The sequence below is a fragment of the Cuculus canorus genome, chromosome 5 (assembly GCF_017976375.1).
Source record: "Cuculus canorus isolate bCucCan1 chromosome 5, bCucCan1.pri, whole genome shotgun sequence".
NCBI lineage: Eukaryota > Metazoa > Chordata > Aves > Cuculiformes > Cuculidae > Cuculus > Cuculus canorus.
This window is the reverse complement of record NC_071405.1, coordinates 28,046,235-28,065,044: the sequence shown is the minus strand read 5'-3', so window position 1 is coordinate 28,065,044 and position 18,810 is coordinate 28,046,235. Positions and strand designations below refer to the sequence as shown.

The 18,810-nt window shown below is 44.7% G+C and overlaps 1 protein-coding gene across 1 annotated transcript in view; it reads right to left on the bottom strand.

The window, feature by feature from the left end:
- HHIPL1 (HHIP like 1) overlaps positions 1-18,551 on the bottom strand; it is a 30,772-nt gene extending 12,221 nt beyond the window's left edge. Inside the window, exons 1-8 of the mRNA XM_054068276.1 lie at positions 18,109-18,551; positions 12,255-12,901; positions 9,623-9,766; positions 8,292-8,620; positions 6,075-6,201; positions 5,038-5,183; positions 1,966-2,047; positions 75-157 (exon numbers count right to left, since the gene is read on the bottom strand). Of these exons, the coding sequence (XP_053924251.1) occupies positions 75-157; positions 1,966-2,047; positions 5,038-5,183; positions 6,075-6,201; positions 8,292-8,620; positions 9,623-9,766; positions 12,255-12,901; positions 18,109-18,378 (1,828 nt within the window). The 5' untranslated portion in view covers positions 18,379-18,551. The remainder of the gene's footprint in view (positions 1-74; positions 158-1,965; positions 2,048-5,037; positions 5,184-6,074; positions 6,202-8,291; positions 8,621-9,622; positions 9,767-12,254; positions 12,902-18,108) is intronic.
- Between the last annotated feature and the right edge of the window lie 259 nt (positions 18,552-18,810).

Genomic DNA, 18,810 nt, shown 5'->3' with positions numbered 1-18,810 from the left:
ATGGCGCAAGCCTGGAGTTTGTATTTACTGCCAGCTAACATGTGCCAATAATAAACAGCAACAGTGACACTTACTCTCCTTTGGCACAAACTGGATGCGCTTGCTTTTTACTTTCACTGTCAACGGCTCAATTCGGCATTTTCCTGGTGGTGCTCTCCTGTGAAAAAGAACACATACAGCGAACAATTAATTCCTTTCCCTGGCATCATGAACCTTTGATTCCCATTGTTTTTCAATTACTGTAATGCTCACTGGAAAAAAAAATGTCTTTTTAAATGATCCAAGTAAGCTCTTACAGTAGAAAACATAATTAAACAATCACATATCTTTGTTGATCAAAGTCCAAATATTCACAAAGCAGTGGAGTCCTCTGGCTGTGTTTTCTCTTGCTTTTGCTGAATCCATTAAGGAAATAAAACATCGGCAGGTTCAAGTATTAAGGACAGAGATTAATCAAACTGAAAATAAAAATCACAAAACTAGGCATATGTTGAACATCTGAAATAAAGGTCATGTGTATGCAAGTTTTCAGGCTGTCTTCAGAGAAGCAAAATAATACACTATTATTCATACATAAAGCTCCCCCAAACATTATTATAAAAGTAGTCCTAAAAATGCATTAGTTTCAAAAAGGAGCTCTGTGTGTTCTGCAGAGGCTTCCTCTTAGTATGATGCATTATTTTGACACAAATTTGTTTGCTGTGGAGGTGTATCTCACTTCTGAGAAGTAACATCTAGTACATCATCACATTTTCCTTTCGCCAGCTGGCTTATTAACCTGCAGCCTCCTTCAGAAGTTTCCAAATTGGTTTAAAAATATTTGATGATTGCATTTGGAGGGTATAACTTGTTTGTAATTAGGATTGTTAACATTTGCATTTCTGTGGAAGGCAAAGAGCTCCTCTCTCATCTGCTGCCACAGAGATGTTCCCTACTTTTATGTTTTTTCCTGTAAGTTTTTTTCTGCGCTCTACAAAATTAAGAAACTTCTTTTCAAACTTAAACTTAATGACTGTCTTTTGACTTCTGCTCTCTTTGTTTTTGCAAAGGTTGCGTAACAGCAGCCTCTCAATACGCAGTTTACAGGAACTCCTCCACTGTGTTAGATAATGGAAAATGCTCCTGGCAGTGAAGAGTCAGAGGAAAATACACGGCAGCTCTGGGGGCTGTTTAACTTTGGGGTCTGGTTCTAACCCAAAACAGAAAAGTGGTTTGGTTCAAAACACTCAGATAGCTGAAGCTGTAAATTTAATCCATTGGAAAAAAACCCCCAAAGCTACAGAAATGTCAGTATACATGTCCAGCTGAAAGCATTTTGGTATTTAGCCAGTAATATTAATGTTTAAAAAACAGGAAGATGGAAAAAACAGCTATAAGTCTTCCCATAAAACACAGCTATTCCCTGCCTTGCCCAGTCTGAAGATACAGACACGTAGGATCCAAAAGGTGTAACAGTGGTTTTAGTTCCTTGTCCAAGCCATTTTCCTCTTCAAAACACAAACAAACAATGTATTTTTGACATTCATTTCTGCTTTGCCAGAGAAAGGACTGCTGGTCACACTGGGTCAGCTTTGGCTGCAACTACCTGGGCACGGCACGTGCAGCCAGCTGCAAGGGATAGAGAGGAGCTGAGAGCAAACACCTTGAGCAAAAAATGCCTCCTCCTAGGCAAGAATCTAAAGAAAGACAAACTATTCATAAAATAATCTTTTAGCTTTAAGGAACAAATATTCCAAGCCAACAGGCTCCATAACAAACAAGTTGGTGGTCACCAGGCAGCATAGACTCAGATAACTGCTGTAGCGAAGCCGACGCACAATGGGTTGCTCCAGCCATTCCTTGATCAAGGGCCACAGAAGGGCCCAGCATGGGAGAAGAACTAATTAGTCAGTCAGCATCATTCATCACATCCACACCTGGACACATTGCACCATGCTTAGGCTTTGCAACAGGAACATCTCATACCTAGAGGTGTCCACTACTTTGTATACCACTCCATGGGGAGCTGTGGCACTTGGTATGCCAGTAGACATGAAGTAAAGTTCCCCTGGGAAAAAAAACAAACATAGCCATGAAAACTCTCCATGGCACTTCTGTTCTGTACAGCACAAGGGCATTGACTCCGCATCACAGCTCAGAGGGCACCAGGAAACCTGGGAGTGACATGGAGATCTGGCTACTGGAGGAAACGAGGAAGGTTTGTATTTGGGTTTGTAGTGAGAATTCAACTGCAGTCCAGTGGCATAGAATACTCTTAATGATTGGGAGCCTTTACATATTGTCATGAAATATTATTTTGACAAATTTCTACTGCAAGCTCAGCTGCCCAGACTTCAGCTGCCATCTCAGTCTGATCTGCATCTTTTAACTTCACGAGCACTGAATTCCCTCAGTCAAAACAAAATGAAAGGAAATTAAGACTGTTCACACTGTCTTCTGCTCTCATGGATGAAGCACTCCTTTGGGGTGAACTACAGATCAAGATTTTGCTTTGCTTTCTCTAGCACACTCACGACATGAGATGTGAGATGTATCTCATGAGAATGGCATTTGGTTTGTCACAGTTCTGTCAGGTCACATGGATAGGGCTTGACCTTCAGCCAAACAATTTCCATCGCCATTTATTTAATGTACTTTCTCTTAACTGGATTTCCATTCTTCTCTTTCTGTTGTGCAGGGGAGGCCGGGACAAGCAGTCCCTCTGGCACTCTCTTTTTAGACAGCTCAAGTGCTTTATAGGTGCAATGAAACGGATCAGAGAGAAAAAACAGATATGCAATATTGAAAAAAAAAAAAAGAAAAAAAAGGGAAGAAAAAAAGGCAATGGAGAACTGCTTAGGTGAGTGAGGTAGATTTCTCTGGGCCTTCTATTGGTACCCCAAAGGGAAGAGAGGAAGGGGTGGTGAGGTCCAAGTGAGCAAAGGAAGATATGGGCAGTTGGTGACAGCTCCTTCTGCCTGATGAGTTTCCCTCCTCCTCCCTGTTCTTTTGTTCTGCCGCAGGTCAAGCTCCTCCGGATGCTCCCATTGCAGAAGCCAGCCACCCTTGGCCACCCCCATTTTGTTTCTTCCTTTTTCTGCTGGGCCTCATTAACCACAGGCCAGAGCAGCATTGACCCAAAAAGGGATGGGAATCACTTGGCACCATGTCTTACAGTGCAGTGATGCGCGCTCCGCATCCCACCCCTCTTTCCAGAAGTTATCAGGCAGAAATCTGAATGTTCTGGCTGTGAAGCCCACAGGCTACACCACGTGTGCCCACAGACAAAGCACAGTGCCTGGGGAGTCCTCAATGTGTTCAGCTGCCAGGGGACGGGGCTCTGGTTTTATAAAGGCTGTGCAATGAGTCAAAACTATAGGTGCCCCTACTGCACAAACACATCCACTGCACCAGCTGGATTAACATGCATCACAGTAACAACCCCAAAAAACAAACGCTTCTGTGAAGAAAAGCTTGTTACAATAAAGTGTTTGATAAACTTGTAGAAAAAAAGACTCAGAACACCAAAAATGTGCAAGACTGTTCTCTGCAGATAAAGAAATTCAATAAATTCACTCAATAAACTGCCATCAACAGATTTCTCTACATTATAATAAAGTGAACACATGGCAAACAGTACCTCTGAGAACAGACTCCAGCCCAAATTTCCACTCAGCTTTATTATACTTATGCAGAGTATGGGTGAAAAGCACAGGGCAGAAGGGCAGCAGCGTTGCACCCCAACTCTGCACAGACTCTGTCCACAGGCAGCAGGACAAGGGAGACGCTGCTCCCCAGGTGCATGCACAGGGGCTGCAATTAACAGCTTGATAATGCACTTGGCAGCCCTCTGCCTGGCCATAAAGTCATTTAAACTATGTTATTCTGATTTTAGGCTAAGATATCCATCTTGCCACAGCAACATGGAAGCAGCTATACCGTTCATGATCGTTAATCATTAAAGAAAATGGATATTAACTCCAAAAAGATAAAACACCGAAGTCAAACTTTTGACCTAATGCTTAATTTGGATGATTTACATTTACATGATATGTAACACACATATTTGTGCAACATCTACATCTGACATAATATGCAGGAAAACCAGAAATGTAAAAACTGGTGCATTCTGTACGCAGGTGGTTGTGATGACAAGCCAGGACCTCCCTGCACCAGGGCAAAATGCAAACTCCTGCATCGCCCAGTCATACATGAGGCTACTTAGTAAGGGTCACCCTCTCTCCTTCCCCAGCCAGGAGCTGCATGCATGTTTTCACCCCAGGACTCTATATTTCCTCCTTTTCAAACCACAGCAGCTCCCTCATAGAAAGTAAAATGTCTCCAGTCTTAAAAACACAGCTATCCAAAGCTACGCTGAGACTATATCCTTCAGTCCTATGCAAGGCAAAATCCCAGCTGGCACTAATAAAATATGGACTTAAGCAGCCTTTTGCCAATACCTCACTGAAGACATAACATAGGGCTTTCATTTTGCTTCACCTCGAGAGGTACAAATACTCCAGGCTAGGGTGAGCAAGCTCATAATCACTGCTCATTACATCTTCTTTCCTGTATCCATTAATAACATCAACAGCCTTCCTGACTAGCCAAGAGCACAGACTTGCTCTCACTTGGGTATCAGCTTCTCAGCCTCTCAGGGCCTGCACTCCCCACAGCACGGCACTGTAAAGAATGAGATATTTTTTCTAAGCTGTGTTTTATTGTGTTTGCTCCCATGCTGTTCCTTGTCCCTCCAAAGGGTAGGTGTGTGGTCAGCAGCACACCTAGACCCAGTTCTGCAGGGAATTGCCTATCCAATTCCCCCTGCAGTCACTGTGTGGCACACTGGCCTCAAAATTAGGATTCTAACTTTGGTTTGATGTTTGGGAGATGCTGGGAATCTCACTCACTAGTATTTTAAAGACTGACAGACTCGTACTCTGCCTCCCCACCACCCGCTGCCCTTCACAAGCCCTCTCTGACCCAGTCTCAGGTGTTTTACTTCTAAGAGAAACCACGAGCAATGCCATACAGTGTGACATGAAGTTAAAAGATCACCTGCTTCATCTTCAGCAAAGGAGATGATGTACTGATAATAATTATTGATAAGCCCAGGAAACATGCATGTCTGTCCTGTCCCCATACAGATTTCACTGTACTGCCATTCTCCGGTAGCATGATCCTCCTTCAAAGACATCAGGCGCCTGCAAGGCAAAAGAACACTTGCACCAAGTGACCAAGAAGACATTTTACGAACATTAATCCAGACACCTGGAAGCATGTTTAATGCTTCCTACCTGCATGAGCTATTATAGGAACAGTTCTCCTCCAAGAAATTAAAGGCTACTAATATTAAAATGCATCTATAATATAACCCTGTAACACCTTGTCTTTTGTGAGCAACAAAAGCACAAGAAATAATTATAATGGAGGGTTTCAGGGATGTCAGATTGTTTAGGAGGGATTCTGCCAGAGATGCAGAGCACTTGGCTTCATTGCAGCTCTGTGGCCTCTCTCCTGCACCCAGGACCTCCAAATGCAGCTGGCCACTGGATCAGCTGGGGCAGGTGGTGTGGGGCTGCATGCCAGAAAGGCTTGGAAGATGCGGATACAGCAAAAGCAGAGGAGGTTGAAGCAAAACTAAGCAGTCTTATGTCTGTCTTACCACAGGTTTGCAGCAACTCACTGTTGGACCATTTGTATTTCTTCTAATGTCTTTGGTGTCTGGAAATATTGCATCAGAAGATTTCTTTTACGATGCATTCAAATGCTTTTTTATATGACTTTCAGGATTTTAAATGAACATCGTATCATTACCCTTTTATTTGTACTGGTACAATGTGAATCAGCAACATCAATGGCTGCTGGAATGCAAAGACTGCATTCCTGAACAGCACCATGGACTAAAGGTTATATAAAACATGCCATGTGAGCCCTCTGTAATGAGCAGTCAGGCTTTGAACAGTTCGTGCAATCAGCAAGTCGCAGCATGTCCTCAGTGGTTTGACTGCATGAGCATCCACAAGCAGGCACAGCATCACTGGGAGACTTTGGCTGGGGATCCAGCTTAGTGAATATTGGAAATATTTACTTACCCACTCATAAAATCACCAAATATGTACAGGCCATTCAAGTTCGGAGACTCACAGCCCCGATAGACATAGCCTCCTGTAACAGATTTCCCCATTTTGTGTGGATACGCATAAATTGGAAGCACGTCATCTGTAGAGGAGGAAAGATCTGTGACTTGCCTTGTTTTACACGATGCAGAACAGTTGTCTACCTAAATATTACAGTTCTAAGACTAGCACAATATGATCAGGTTCATTTGAGAACCTTAATTAAATGAACTGCCAATGGAGTCATATTTAGTTAAATTTTCACCTTTTCAGAACTATGTTTGATAGTGCTGTCTAGTCAGCTGTGCTAAATAACCAAGGAAAAGCTACCTCAGAGAGACTGGTTGCTGTTTCATTTGCAGTATAAGCCAAATTCCTGATTAGCCCGAGTGCTCTTTATCCCCTCACCATTCTCCTGAGTACTTCTCCTACAACCTAACTCTGCTAGTGTAGTCTCTGGGCCATTTCTGCACATTTCTACATTTCCTCATTTAGCAAGCACTGGAAGAGGCTGCCCAGAGAAGGAGTTGAGTCACCATCCCTGAAGGTATTTAAAAGACATGTAGATGTGACCCTTAGGGATGTGGTTTTGTGGTGGACTTGGCCTCGATGACCTTAAAGGTCTTTTTCAACCTAAAAGATCCTATGATTCTACACATACTGGCTGGTTTTGCTATGAATTTGTAGGTTACTCTTACAGTCACTGCACCCATGAAGGAGATGTTTGCCCAATGCAGCTTTGTTTTGGTGGTGAAAGGGAAAAAAAGAGATCGGTAACTCCAGCCTGCAGGCCCTGATGAAAAGATATGTCAGTGCAAATACCTTCTGTTTCCCTGAAACAGGGGGAGCTTAACCTGAAAGGGTCATCAAATATTTATAGTACGGCACAGGCAAGAGGTAGTACTGGTATATTCATTTTAAAATGTAAACTAAAAACCAAAACAATGGCAAAACAGAAGTAGATTTTGAGGGTCTCTTTTGGATGCTTCCTCCCCTTTCTTTCAAAACTTTTGGGTTAGAGGTATCTCCTCGTGGTACCCACACTCCTCTTACTTCCAGCCTTTCTCCCTGCTCACAGAGCAGATGCCTCGTGTAGCAAAGCCAGCAGCTCTGCCAGCAAGGAACTTGCACCAAAGACATTTAATCTAAAGTAGGTGTTTTCTACACTCTAGCCACACTTGCCATTTTAAGGGGGTTGTGACATTTCGCTGTTCTAACAAAAAGCTCTCTAAAAGCATCAGAAATTGTTCTGAATCCCCAAAGACCTCAGCAAAATGCTTGCCATGAACACTCATGCAGGCACTGTCACACAGGAGAGCACTGAACAGGCTCTCTGACAACTGCTTCAGAAAAGGGAGGGCAAAAGATCTGCTCTCTGCTCTCAAAATATTTATAAAAAACACTTAATCGCTGCCACTGCAGTTCTAGCTAAGATAATAAAAGGAAGGAAGTGAAACTAAGTTAATAACAGGAAGTTAAGCAATGCCACAGAGCATATAGAAGAGAAAAAAAATCAGAATCTCAGCTAATGCAAATGAATGCCAGTCCACTGCCCCCCTCTGCCCTAAATCTCTGGAGAGATGCTCCTGCATGAGATGTGGCCCACATCAGACCTTGCAACACAAGACCCTCTGACTTCACATGTGCTGGAATTTAGCCAGCTAATAACCAGAATCCAGGTTTGAAAAGTAACAAAAAAAATAAAGAAAATAAGGTTTTCCTTTTAGGCATAGCTAAAAGAAACAGAACCACACCCTACATTCAGCAAAGCAGGCAGTGTGTATACCGGCTGGCCAACTTAGACAACGTTTCTTTCGTCTTTTTAAATAAGGACACTACTCATGAGTTATGGAGAAAAATACAGTTGCTTCAATTTTCTCATTTCTGCAGGAAAGCTTATTTTATGTGGGAAAGATTAAATTGTCCCCCCCCAAACCACAGAATCACCAGGCAATTCGACTAACAAACATCACTTTGAAAAACAACAGTTAGCACATTTCATTTTCCTCGCTACTCAGAAATGATAACATTGGGACTTTCCCTGCTAGACTGAGACTGCATAGATTTACATCTCAGAAATCTGAGTTTTCCACCTTTTTTTGTGCCTTTTTTTTGAAGGCAAGTATTAAAAATGATGGTGCAGAAAACTGCACAGTGTGAAACACAGGTAATTTACACAGAACATCTATTTACCCATTGAAGAATTGGTGCAAAGTTTTTTATCATAACAGCTGAACCCTTCCCTCGCCCTCCAACCGTAATTTTTCCCTTTCTCGACGATGTCGATTTCTTCGTATTTATTCTGTCCCACATCTCCACAGAAGAGCCGCCCTTTCCCTTCTTTGGTGTGAGGATCACCCCTATCAAAAGAGCAGCGCCACATATTTCTCACTCCATATGCATAAATTTCAGGGCGAGCCTTAGGGTCATCAAGAAAAGGATTGTCTGGAGGGATTCGGTACAGAGGCCCGCGGTCATTGTTGTTAACGTCGATCCGCAGCACTTTGCCCAGCAGGGTTGATCTGTATTGGGAGAAGAAAGGAAAGAAAAAAAAACCCAAATAAGACTGGATCTTGGTTAAACATCAGAGATGGAGCTTTTTGAAAGTCTAGGGTTTTATTATTTCTGGTCTGGAAAAGACAAATCTTTCAATATCCCTCAGAAAAACAACCATTTCATGACCATTTCATTCGTCCCAGGACACTGAACAGCCTTCAGGTGGCACTGACTTCCCACCACCTGCTGCCCTGTGGACACACACTGGTGCCTTGGAGCTGCCACAGGGATGAGTCCGCTCTTCCTATATGATGGATCCCCCCCCTCTGAGCAGACAGTTGGAAGGTTCAGTGAGCTATCACTGCTCACAGCGAGAAAAAGACACATCTCAATAACCTCCCCTAATGAAACTGGGACTACACTAGAGAAGAGCAACGAAACTGGTGAAGGGGCTGGAGAACAAGTCTTATGAGGAGCGGCTGACGGAACTGGGTTTGTTTAGCCTAGAGAAGAGAAGGCTGAGGGGAGACCTTCTTTCTCTCTACAACTACCTGAAAGGAGGTTGTGGAGAGGAGAGAGCTGGCCTCTTCTCCCAAGTGACAGGGGACAGGACAGGGGAATGGCCTCAAGCTGCACCAGGGGAGGTTCAGGCTGGACATCAGAAAAAAATTTTTCAAGAAAGGGTCATGGGGCACTGGCAGAGGCTGCCCAGGGAGGTGGGGCAGTCACCATCCCTGGAGGTATTTAAAAGACGGGTAGATGAGATGCTCAGGGGCATGGTTTAGTGGTTGATAGGAATGGTTGGACTCGATAATCCTGGAGGTCTTTTCCAACCTAGTGATTCTGTTATTCTGTGATACACAGGAGGTCTGTATGTCCACATGTGTGCAAAAGCATCAGTTTGGGTGTTAGGTAAAAAGTAAACACAAGACAAAAAATCCCCCAAGTTTACCTCCTCCAGTTTCTATTCTCAACCCTAGTGTGACAGGAAGGACATAGGGTGTAGACAAGGTTTTAGGAGCTCTCACTTGTTCTGGGCATTTCCAAAGGTCCCAAAAGGATCCCCAGCCATGCCTCCGTCTCCAGTAAATATATAGAGATAGCCATCATCTCCAAAGAGCAGCTCTCCTCCATTATGGTTGGAAGCAGGTTCTTCTATTTCCAGGATTATCCTAAGCAAAACCAGGGAAGAGGCATTACCTACTGCGCAAGCCCTAAGAAAAGGGCAGAGCAATGTTACTCCAATGTTGCCTTTGACACATGGAAATGGCTACAGATCTGTTTTGATGCAAAGTACTCCATACCCATGCTACTGAATTTTACTTGGGGATTTTCGAACCTTAAATAATTCCAACATATTTTCCAGATTACAAAAACACCAAATTGTATAATAATGAAAATCTGGGAAACCACATGACCGAATATACTTTCAATTACTTATACTTTTCCTCTGATTCTTCCTTCCTCCTTGTTAAACTTCTTTTATTTTCTTTTTATTTTTTTTTCTTAAGACACCTCAGCTTAAATCTGATTTTAAACTGCAAGAGAAAGGGCTCCAGTCCATGTGTGCATCTGTAGAGCACTTGGCCCAATCCCGACAAGCGCTTTAAAGGCGAACCTAAAACTGTTCAAACATTAAGTAATAGTTAAACTCTTAAAGGGAGAAGAGTTCTTAAATGATAATTACATACGCAGAACTTTATGAGCTTAAAGAGTGGTTAAAAGCAGCCCCACCAACAAATTAACATTTTGACAAAGGTTACTCAAAGCAGTACCAACAACCTTTACCTTAATTTAAAAACCTGACTCTCTCTTACTTTTATCTTTTATATTTATTTTATGCACCTGGCATCCCTTTCCTAGTAAGAAAAAGGCGAAATATATACAAGCATAATTTTGTAGAAAGGTAAAGCCATAAATATATGCAGTGGAGGTTCCCAGGTGCAATAATTCAAGTTCCAGCTTCTGAAAAAGTCCAGATTTCATGCTGACAGTGTCTCTTAGTAGCTGCCAAAAAAAAGGTTAATTATCACTTAAACCATCTCATTTTTAGCAAGTTCTTTGCCTTCTGAAAGTACTAACAGTTTGTGATCAGACTGTAAATTGTGGGAAGGAACCTAGCTATGCAACTCTTCTGTCATCAGCTGCTAAATAGCACCATCTCTGAGAGAAGGTAAACATTCACCAGTGCACAGACTCCAGCTGGCAGCAGGAGTGAGGGAGGTTCCTGTACAGACACAAAGGTGAATCCTCCTCAACTTCTCAAAGAAGACAGAAGAAAACAAAACATACTGAGCAAAAATCTGCCAGCAAACAGACATATGCCTTCCCGCTAAGGCAATGCACACCACGTGTCAGATGAAGCTTGCTCTTGGGCAGCACCTCAGGATGAAGTCAGTGGGAGCTGTGCCTACACAAGCACCATGGGACCAAAATTTTGCTTTCCAGTGCAGCACATTTCAATTCCCATTACCTGTCATACGGCTTATACTGAATTGCTGTCATTGCTTTACAAACCAGCACACTCTTTCTATCATAAAGCTATATGCATTTTAGCCTAGAGGAAAGATGGGGAAGGGATCTTTATCAGGGAGTACAGGGACAGGACGAGGGGTAATGGTTTTAAGCTGAAAGAGGGGAGATTTCGGTTAGATAATAGGAGGAAATTTTTTACTGTATGGGGTGGTGAGGCACTGGCACAGGTTGTCCAGAGAAGTCATGGATGCCCCATACCTGGAGGTGTTCAAGGCCAGGTTAGATGAGGCTTTGAGCAACCTGATCTAGTGGAAGATGTCCCTGCCCCTGACAGGGAGGTTGGGACTAGAAGATCTTTAAGGTCCCTTCCAACCCAAACCATCCTATGATTCTATTTCTTTTGAGCTAGAATCATTTGCTGATGAGTATTTCAAAATTCCCTAATATAAATCACGTAACAAAGCAAGAATCTTAACAATAATATTAAATGGTCTCTTGAAACAGTGGTTCTATTTCGTGGTTCTACAACAGGTTATAAATCTATAGACTGACTCTATAAACTGCTCATCATCTGTGCATACTAATGTGGGTAAACTGCTGGATCAGACTCAAACAGATTAATTTCCAATCAAAATGCACTCAGTAATAGCACAGTGGTTTGCATTTTATTTAATTTGATATTAAATTTGTAATATTTGTAATATCACAGGGTTGAGCTATCATTCAGATAAAGAAAAGTAGGGCCAAACCCATTTTTGGTCCAGTGTCACTGAGTTTGTTTGGAAATCTTTGGCTTTGGAATGAACTTCACTTATACTTTAAAGAAGTCTGTTTTAAATGGTAAACATTACAATACAAAAAAAAAAAAAAAAAAAAAAACAGCCAAAACCCAGACCCCAAAATATTAACTGTAAATAATATTTAATCAATGTTCAGTTAAATCTTCTGACATACCAGAACTGAGAAACATCAGAAGACCTACCCTTGAGCACTTGCATATCATCCATGGAGGATAAGCATGTTCTCCACCTCAAAATGCAAGATACAGACTTGGACTGACTTGCTACATACTGGAATGTAAGAACAATACTAAGCTAAGTAAATTTCATTCATTAATAGCCTTTAAAATGCACGAGGTGCCCTCCAAGATCTTAAATACATTTGCCAGAGAAACGCGTACAGTACCTTTCAGAACCATGGTCCAAAGTATTCATGTCAGCAGGAGAAATTCTGAACTCACTGATTCGGATTCTCTCTTCATAATGAACTTCAACTGAATAGTAGACATACACTTTACCATTAAATTTGAATTTAGGATGGAAGACAATACCTAGAAAACCTCTCTCATCTCCTTCCCAAGGTGAGGTAAGAACAGCTTCACTGATGTTCAGAAATGGTTTTTCAAGCCTGGATCGATCAGGGAGGTAGGTCCACACCAGGCCAACCTGTTCTGCAATGAAGAACCTGTGGGTGCCATCGTTGGCGTGTACCATCGCAACGGGATTGCGCAGCCCATTAGCAACCTCCACGAGGCAGAGCTGGAGACAGCCCTCTGCGTCGGCAGTCACTAACCCCAGGTTTTGGTTAAGGTCATGGTTAGCCAGCAGGTGTGGAAAGCAGTAGTCTGTGTCCTCCAAGGACAGGTAGCGGCAGAATTTTGCCACGTTGTTCTCCAGTGCAATTAACTCTTGGTCTGCAGAGAGATAGCGAAAAATGGGGCGGCATTTTTGCCACACTTGCAGGCAGTAGTCTTGGCAAAGTCCTGGTATCGTTCGCACGGGGGTGGAGGGATCCTCAGCGTCATACAAGTGAGCTGCATATGGAGAACATTCCTAAAGGGAGAGAGAAAAAGCCTCAAGCCATTTCTTGGACAGATTTTAAACAGCTGAGCAGAAATACTAATTGGCGAAATTTCACCTTAATTAGAACATATGTTATGGCTTATTCTGAAGATAAACTAACAGAAGAAAAGATCTTAGAAAGGAAGTTCATCTCAGCATTCACTGACATGATCTTCAATATTCCTCGTGAAAGCCAGCTTCCTCATCCAGTTATTCATTTTTTCCAACCATAGCACTAACATAAGAAAAGCAGTGATGGCGTGTTTTGCTACATCAGCCTAGTAGCCTGTACTGTGGGAAAAGAGATTTTTCTATATTGGATGCTCCAACTTTATCTATGAAATAGTGAGAAGATTCATCGCACCACTGAAGTGAAACCAAGGAGTCATCCAAGAAGGTTCAGGTTCTGCATGTCCAGACTGAGAAGGGAAAGGCAAGGTCAGCAGTGTGAAAGCACGCTACTTTCCATACCTCATCTGATAATCCAGACACGTACTACAAACACAGACATGACCTACAGGTGAAAAGAAGTGTCATGAGAAAGTGTAGGAGGAGAGAAGAAGGGCACCCATCCTTCATACTGCACAGTGCACCCAGCCCTGGGACGCTATCATTGCATACGCCACCCTTGCTCAGGCCCAGCTGCCTTTGCCTGCAAACACTTCATATACCTGACTAGAAGTAGTGAAATGACCATAATCATGACACTGGTCACCAAGTTCTGCAGTGGATGGTCAGGCTACTGGATTTCAGGCAGTGCGTACCACATGGTCATAATCCAGGCAAGATCCAATGGCAGCAGCTGCAGATCAAGCTTCATTTATAGAAGGTACAGCCTTGGAAATCTACCAAAGGATTAAATCAAGTTCACATGGTTCATTGTGCTTTCCACTACAAGAGCTCCTAGAGGCACATTTTCTTTATGTAAAAAGCCACTGCAATCCAATAAAAGTGTCCGTAAATTACAAACTGACCACAGTGACTCAGTTCTGCTTTGCAAAGGCTTTTCTTTGTAATAAACACACATGTCTTTCCAGTTGTAATGCATCTTCCTGACAAGCATCTCTAAACTGCTCTCCAAATAACACAACGTGACTCAGTGGAGGCTCAGTTATTTTAACAGGGTAGATAAATAACTGAGGCAAGAAAGGTAGGAAAAGAGATTATCTTTCTTGAATAAATTCTTCATTTTTAATTCTTAGCTGGCATTTCTTCCAAGCAAAACCGGCTTAGTTAAAAAAGAAATATAGAGAGAGATTTCTAAATATATAGGGAGCTATTTCCTAATGCAGATTACGGCACTATTCAAGAGCTGAAAAGACATAACATCTGAGATACTGAAGTATTTAAATTAGCTGATAAGTACATACAATATTTAATTTTTATTTTCCATTACATACCATAATAAACAGAGAGGCCACATAACAGATCATTAGTGTACAATAAGCTTTCCTCCTGGAATGTCAAGCCATTCACTGCAAAATTAAGGTTATTATGTCTTCAAATGAGCAGCAATTAATGTGGTGAAAAGGAGATTGCCAGTGACACAAAACGAAATTACATGGGCAGACTGGGTAACAGCACTTGACTCAGTTACGTGAGGTGTGCCAGGGACAGAATGAGCTGAAGCTTTTGCCGATGCAATTGTTATGACTGAAAATTTGGCCTTAGAAAACAAACTGAAATGAGATGGAAAGGGAATGTGAAGACAAGGCTGGATGGGAGATCAGTCTGTTGCTGCCTAGGAAGGTTCAGAGAGAGGGAGACCACTGTCTGAGTACTGGGGTGTATCTGGTTCGCTGAAAGCCTCTTTGAAAGCAAGCGGTGATCTTAAGCATCACGAAGCAATGTCCTGTCTTCAAGCACTAGAATTAAAAATAGCACAGAGATATGGGTTCTTCGTCCCTTTGCCATTCCAGGCTGTTCACTCCAGCTTCAGGTGTGTTTGAATAGCAGAGGCAGTTGTAATGACTTCTTCACTCCTTACCACATTCCTGGTAGCATGCAGCTATCTACAGTGGCATCACGGTGGTGGTGATGTACAGAGATCTATCACCAGACAGACAATATACGAGCACATAGTGTAAGGTATTTTCTAGACACTTTTGGAATATTTTCCAACTTTTATTCTGGAAGATATGGAGCCTGGTGCCCGATCCTGAATTTTTCTGAATCCAATGTTGTGGTCCTTCGCCCTTTTCATGGTCTTGTCACATTCACTGACTAAAAACACCAAGAAACTCTACACTTGGTCACAGCCCAGCACCACTAATAGATCTAAATTCTCATTTCCAAATGACACGGTCTGTTCATTCATTTTAAACTACCATGTGGTCCACAGACCAAGGAAACTAATGGGCTGATGATAAGTAACTTCATCACAACTCAGACAAGCTCCCACTCACTATCAAAATAACTCCTCAGAAAATAAAACAAGTGACATTAAGACAAGTTAGCCAAATCCAGAGGCAGCTCTTTATCCGAGGAACTGCAACAGTCTGAATTTGGATGAACACCCACCCCAAACAGTAGCTTATTTACTGCTGCTATCTGCCTAGAGGAAGCAACGTCACTCCTCAGGGAAGCATCTACCTTTCCTGTAATCCCTGACATTCCCTGCCAACCTCCATATGGAAGCTCAGGCATTTAAGCAAGCTGTTTCCCAAGAAGCAGAACAAGGCATCTGCTCTCCTGCAGTTTGGTGTCCTGTATAACACCATACAATAATCCACACCCACACACGTCCCTGAGACCTGCTGCCCCCATCAAATCACCCCCAGGTGTTGAGGCTGTGGGGCAGGCAGGGGGATGTTCTACTGCAGACCTCCTCTCCCTCATGGCCAAATGCATCCTCTCAGCCTGATTCTGGGTGGGAGCAAAGCCTGTGGGACTGGGGGACCACAGGTAGTACAGATAGAAGGATGTTGAGGCTCTTCCACTTGCCCTTCCACAAGGAACAGAAACAGCACCACATAGCAAATCACAGTTTAAGAGGAGGTAGGAACCCTCACCACAAGTACAACCTGAGACACTTGTCAAAATAATTTGATCACATCTAAGAGAAATCATGAATTGTGAGCAGAAAGAGACAGCAGTGTGCTGAATAATAAGTGGAAACCCACTTATTAATTCAAGTCTAGGTTATAAATTGTATATACCACAAATGAACAGGGAAAAAACGGTGTTCTGGAGTGTTTGCAATGTCTGTACTGCCATTTCATGCTTGCGTGGCCAGATGTGTTGGTTTGTAGCCTTGTCTGGGCTGGTGATGCACTGATCTCATCAGAAGATTACAGTGAATCATTTTTCCCACATTGAAATATTTCACTGCTTCTGAACAAATTTTTCAGTGGTCAGATTTTTGATGTACCCAAGAGACTTATGGCTTCCAGAGGCAGAAGGAGGACTTAGCAGGCACTGCTAACTGATTTCCTATCTGCAAATTGACTTTTGGGCACCACTTGTTTCAGGAATATATTCAGTTTGTTTCCAGTACAAAACAAAATGAAATAAAAGTCAAATCTCTAGAAGCGGTTGTGGGAAAGGGTTGTCTTTCTCTTCACGCTTTCAGGAACACAAGAGGTACCCTGGAAAACACTAAGAGCAGGATTTCTGAAAAGCTACTGTGACCCCATCTGAGCAGAGCAGATGAGACTCCACTGTCTGAATTAATTTAAGATTTCCACTTGCACAACACAGAGCTGCCACTGCTCTGCCTCAGGGGCATTTTCATACACACAAGGCCACCACTGATGATAGGGTCAGATGCTTTGTTCCGTACAGACTGTGATCATCCTATTATTGTATCTGGTCACAGAACATCAACCCTCAGTGGGAATATCCCCTGTGCAGGATGGCTACCGGAGAGATTTCTAGGCCACATCCTCAGGCACCACTCTGCACCCGTCATCAGGAGTGTCAGCACCTGGCACACACCAAAAACATCTCAAGATGCTATAACAAAAAACCACCTGATCCTATGAGCTGGGCATAACAAGGAGCATGTTTTGCGCAGGTTGGACTTCAGCTGGGCTGAAGCATCCATGCCTGGGCTCGATGTAGCCCTGCACAGGTGGATGCACCCACATCTGGGCCAAAGCACCATGACAAAACTAAAGCACCCATGCTTGGGCCAGAGCATCCTGTGGGGCCAAAGCACTGTGCAGGGGCCGAATCTCCCTGTGTGCCTGATGCCTTCTGCACGGTGGAGCCCTGTGTGGCTCTAGCCCTCTGCCTGGCCAATGCCCTCTGCACAGTGGAAGCACAATGTGTAGCTGATGCCTCCTGTGTGGCCAATGCACCGTGCATGGTAGAAGCCTCCTGTGTGGCTTAAGCCTCTAGTGTGGCTGATGCCTTCTGCATAGTGGAAGCCCCTTGTGTGGCTGAAGCCTCCTGTCTGCCTGATGCACCTTGTGCAGTGGAAGCCACCTGTGCAGCAGAATTAGCCTGTGCAGCCAATGCCCCTCATGCAGTGGAAGTCCCTTGTGTGGCTGAGGACCCTAGTGTGGCCAATGTCCCTCGTGCAGCAGAAGCCCCCTCCCCCCTGTGCTGTGGAAGCACCCTGTGTAGCTGAAGCCCCTTGTGCAGTGGAAGCTCCCCATGCAACAGGAGCCCCTGGTGCAGTGGAAGCCTCCTGTGTGGCCAATGCCGAAGCCCTCTCAACCCCTGCAGTGGAAGACCCCTGTATGGTCAATGTCTTCTGCACAGTGGAAGACCCCTGTGTGGGTGGTATTCCTTGCATAGTGGAAGTCCCCTGTGCAGCAGGAGCTCTTGTGCAGTGGAAGCTCCTATGGAGCTCAAGCCTCCTGTATGGCCAATGTCTTCCGCACAGTGGAAGCCCCCTACGCGGCTGAAGTCCCTAGTGTGGCCAATGTCTTTTATACAGCGAAAGACTTCCGTGAGGCTGAAGCACCCCTGTGTGACTAACGCCCCTTGCACACTGGAAGCCCCTTGTGAAGCTGATGACGCCTCTTGCACAGTGGAAGCCTCTCCCGGGCAGCGGAAGCACCCTGTGTAGCTGATGCCCCCAGTGCAACAGGGGCTCCCTGTGCAGCGGGAACCGCGGTGCAGCAGAAGCTCCCCCCAGCAGCAGGAGCCCCCCGTGCAGCAGGAGCCCCCCGTGCAGCAGGAACCCCCGTGCAGCAGGAACCCCCGTGCAGTTGACGCTCCCCGTGCAGCAGGAGCCGCCCGCGCCTCACCTGGCAGAGCAGGTCCTGCAGGTGCCCGGCGCAGGCCGCGTAGCTGCGCTCGTCGAGGCGGGCGCTGAGGCGGTAGAAGCGCTGGAGCAGGGCGCGGTCGCGGCGCCGGTCGCAGCACCCGAAGTCGGCGTAGCGGCGGCAGAAGGCGAGGCCCCGGGGCGGCCGGAACGGCGGCTTGAAGTCCAGGCACTGCGGGTGCGGGCGCGCTGGGGTCAGCGCCAGCAGCAGCAGCGGCAGCGCCGCCGGCGGAGCCCCGCGCAGCCCCCGCATGGCCCCTCCGGCCCCGCCAGGGGAGCGCGGGGAACCGGGCGCGCCGCTCACAGAGCGCCGCTCACAGCGCGCCGGCGTTTCGGTGGTGGTTTTGGAAAGGCGATTGTAGTTGGATTCCACCCAGACCGCAGCCGGGCGGGTGCTGGGCTCTGCGATCAGCGCAGGGTGCCACAGAGTCATACAATGGTTGGGGTTGGACGGGACCTTAAAGTCCATCCAGTTCCAACCCCCCTGCCATGGGGAAGGACATCCCACTAAATCAGACTGCCCAAGGCCCCATTCAACCTGGCCTTGAACACCTCCAGGGATGGGGCATCCACAGCTTCCCTGGGCAACCTGTGCCAGTGTCTCACCACCATCATGGTGAACAAATTCTTCCTTATGTCTAGGCTAAATCTGCCCCTCTCCAGTTTATACCCATTGCCCCTCACC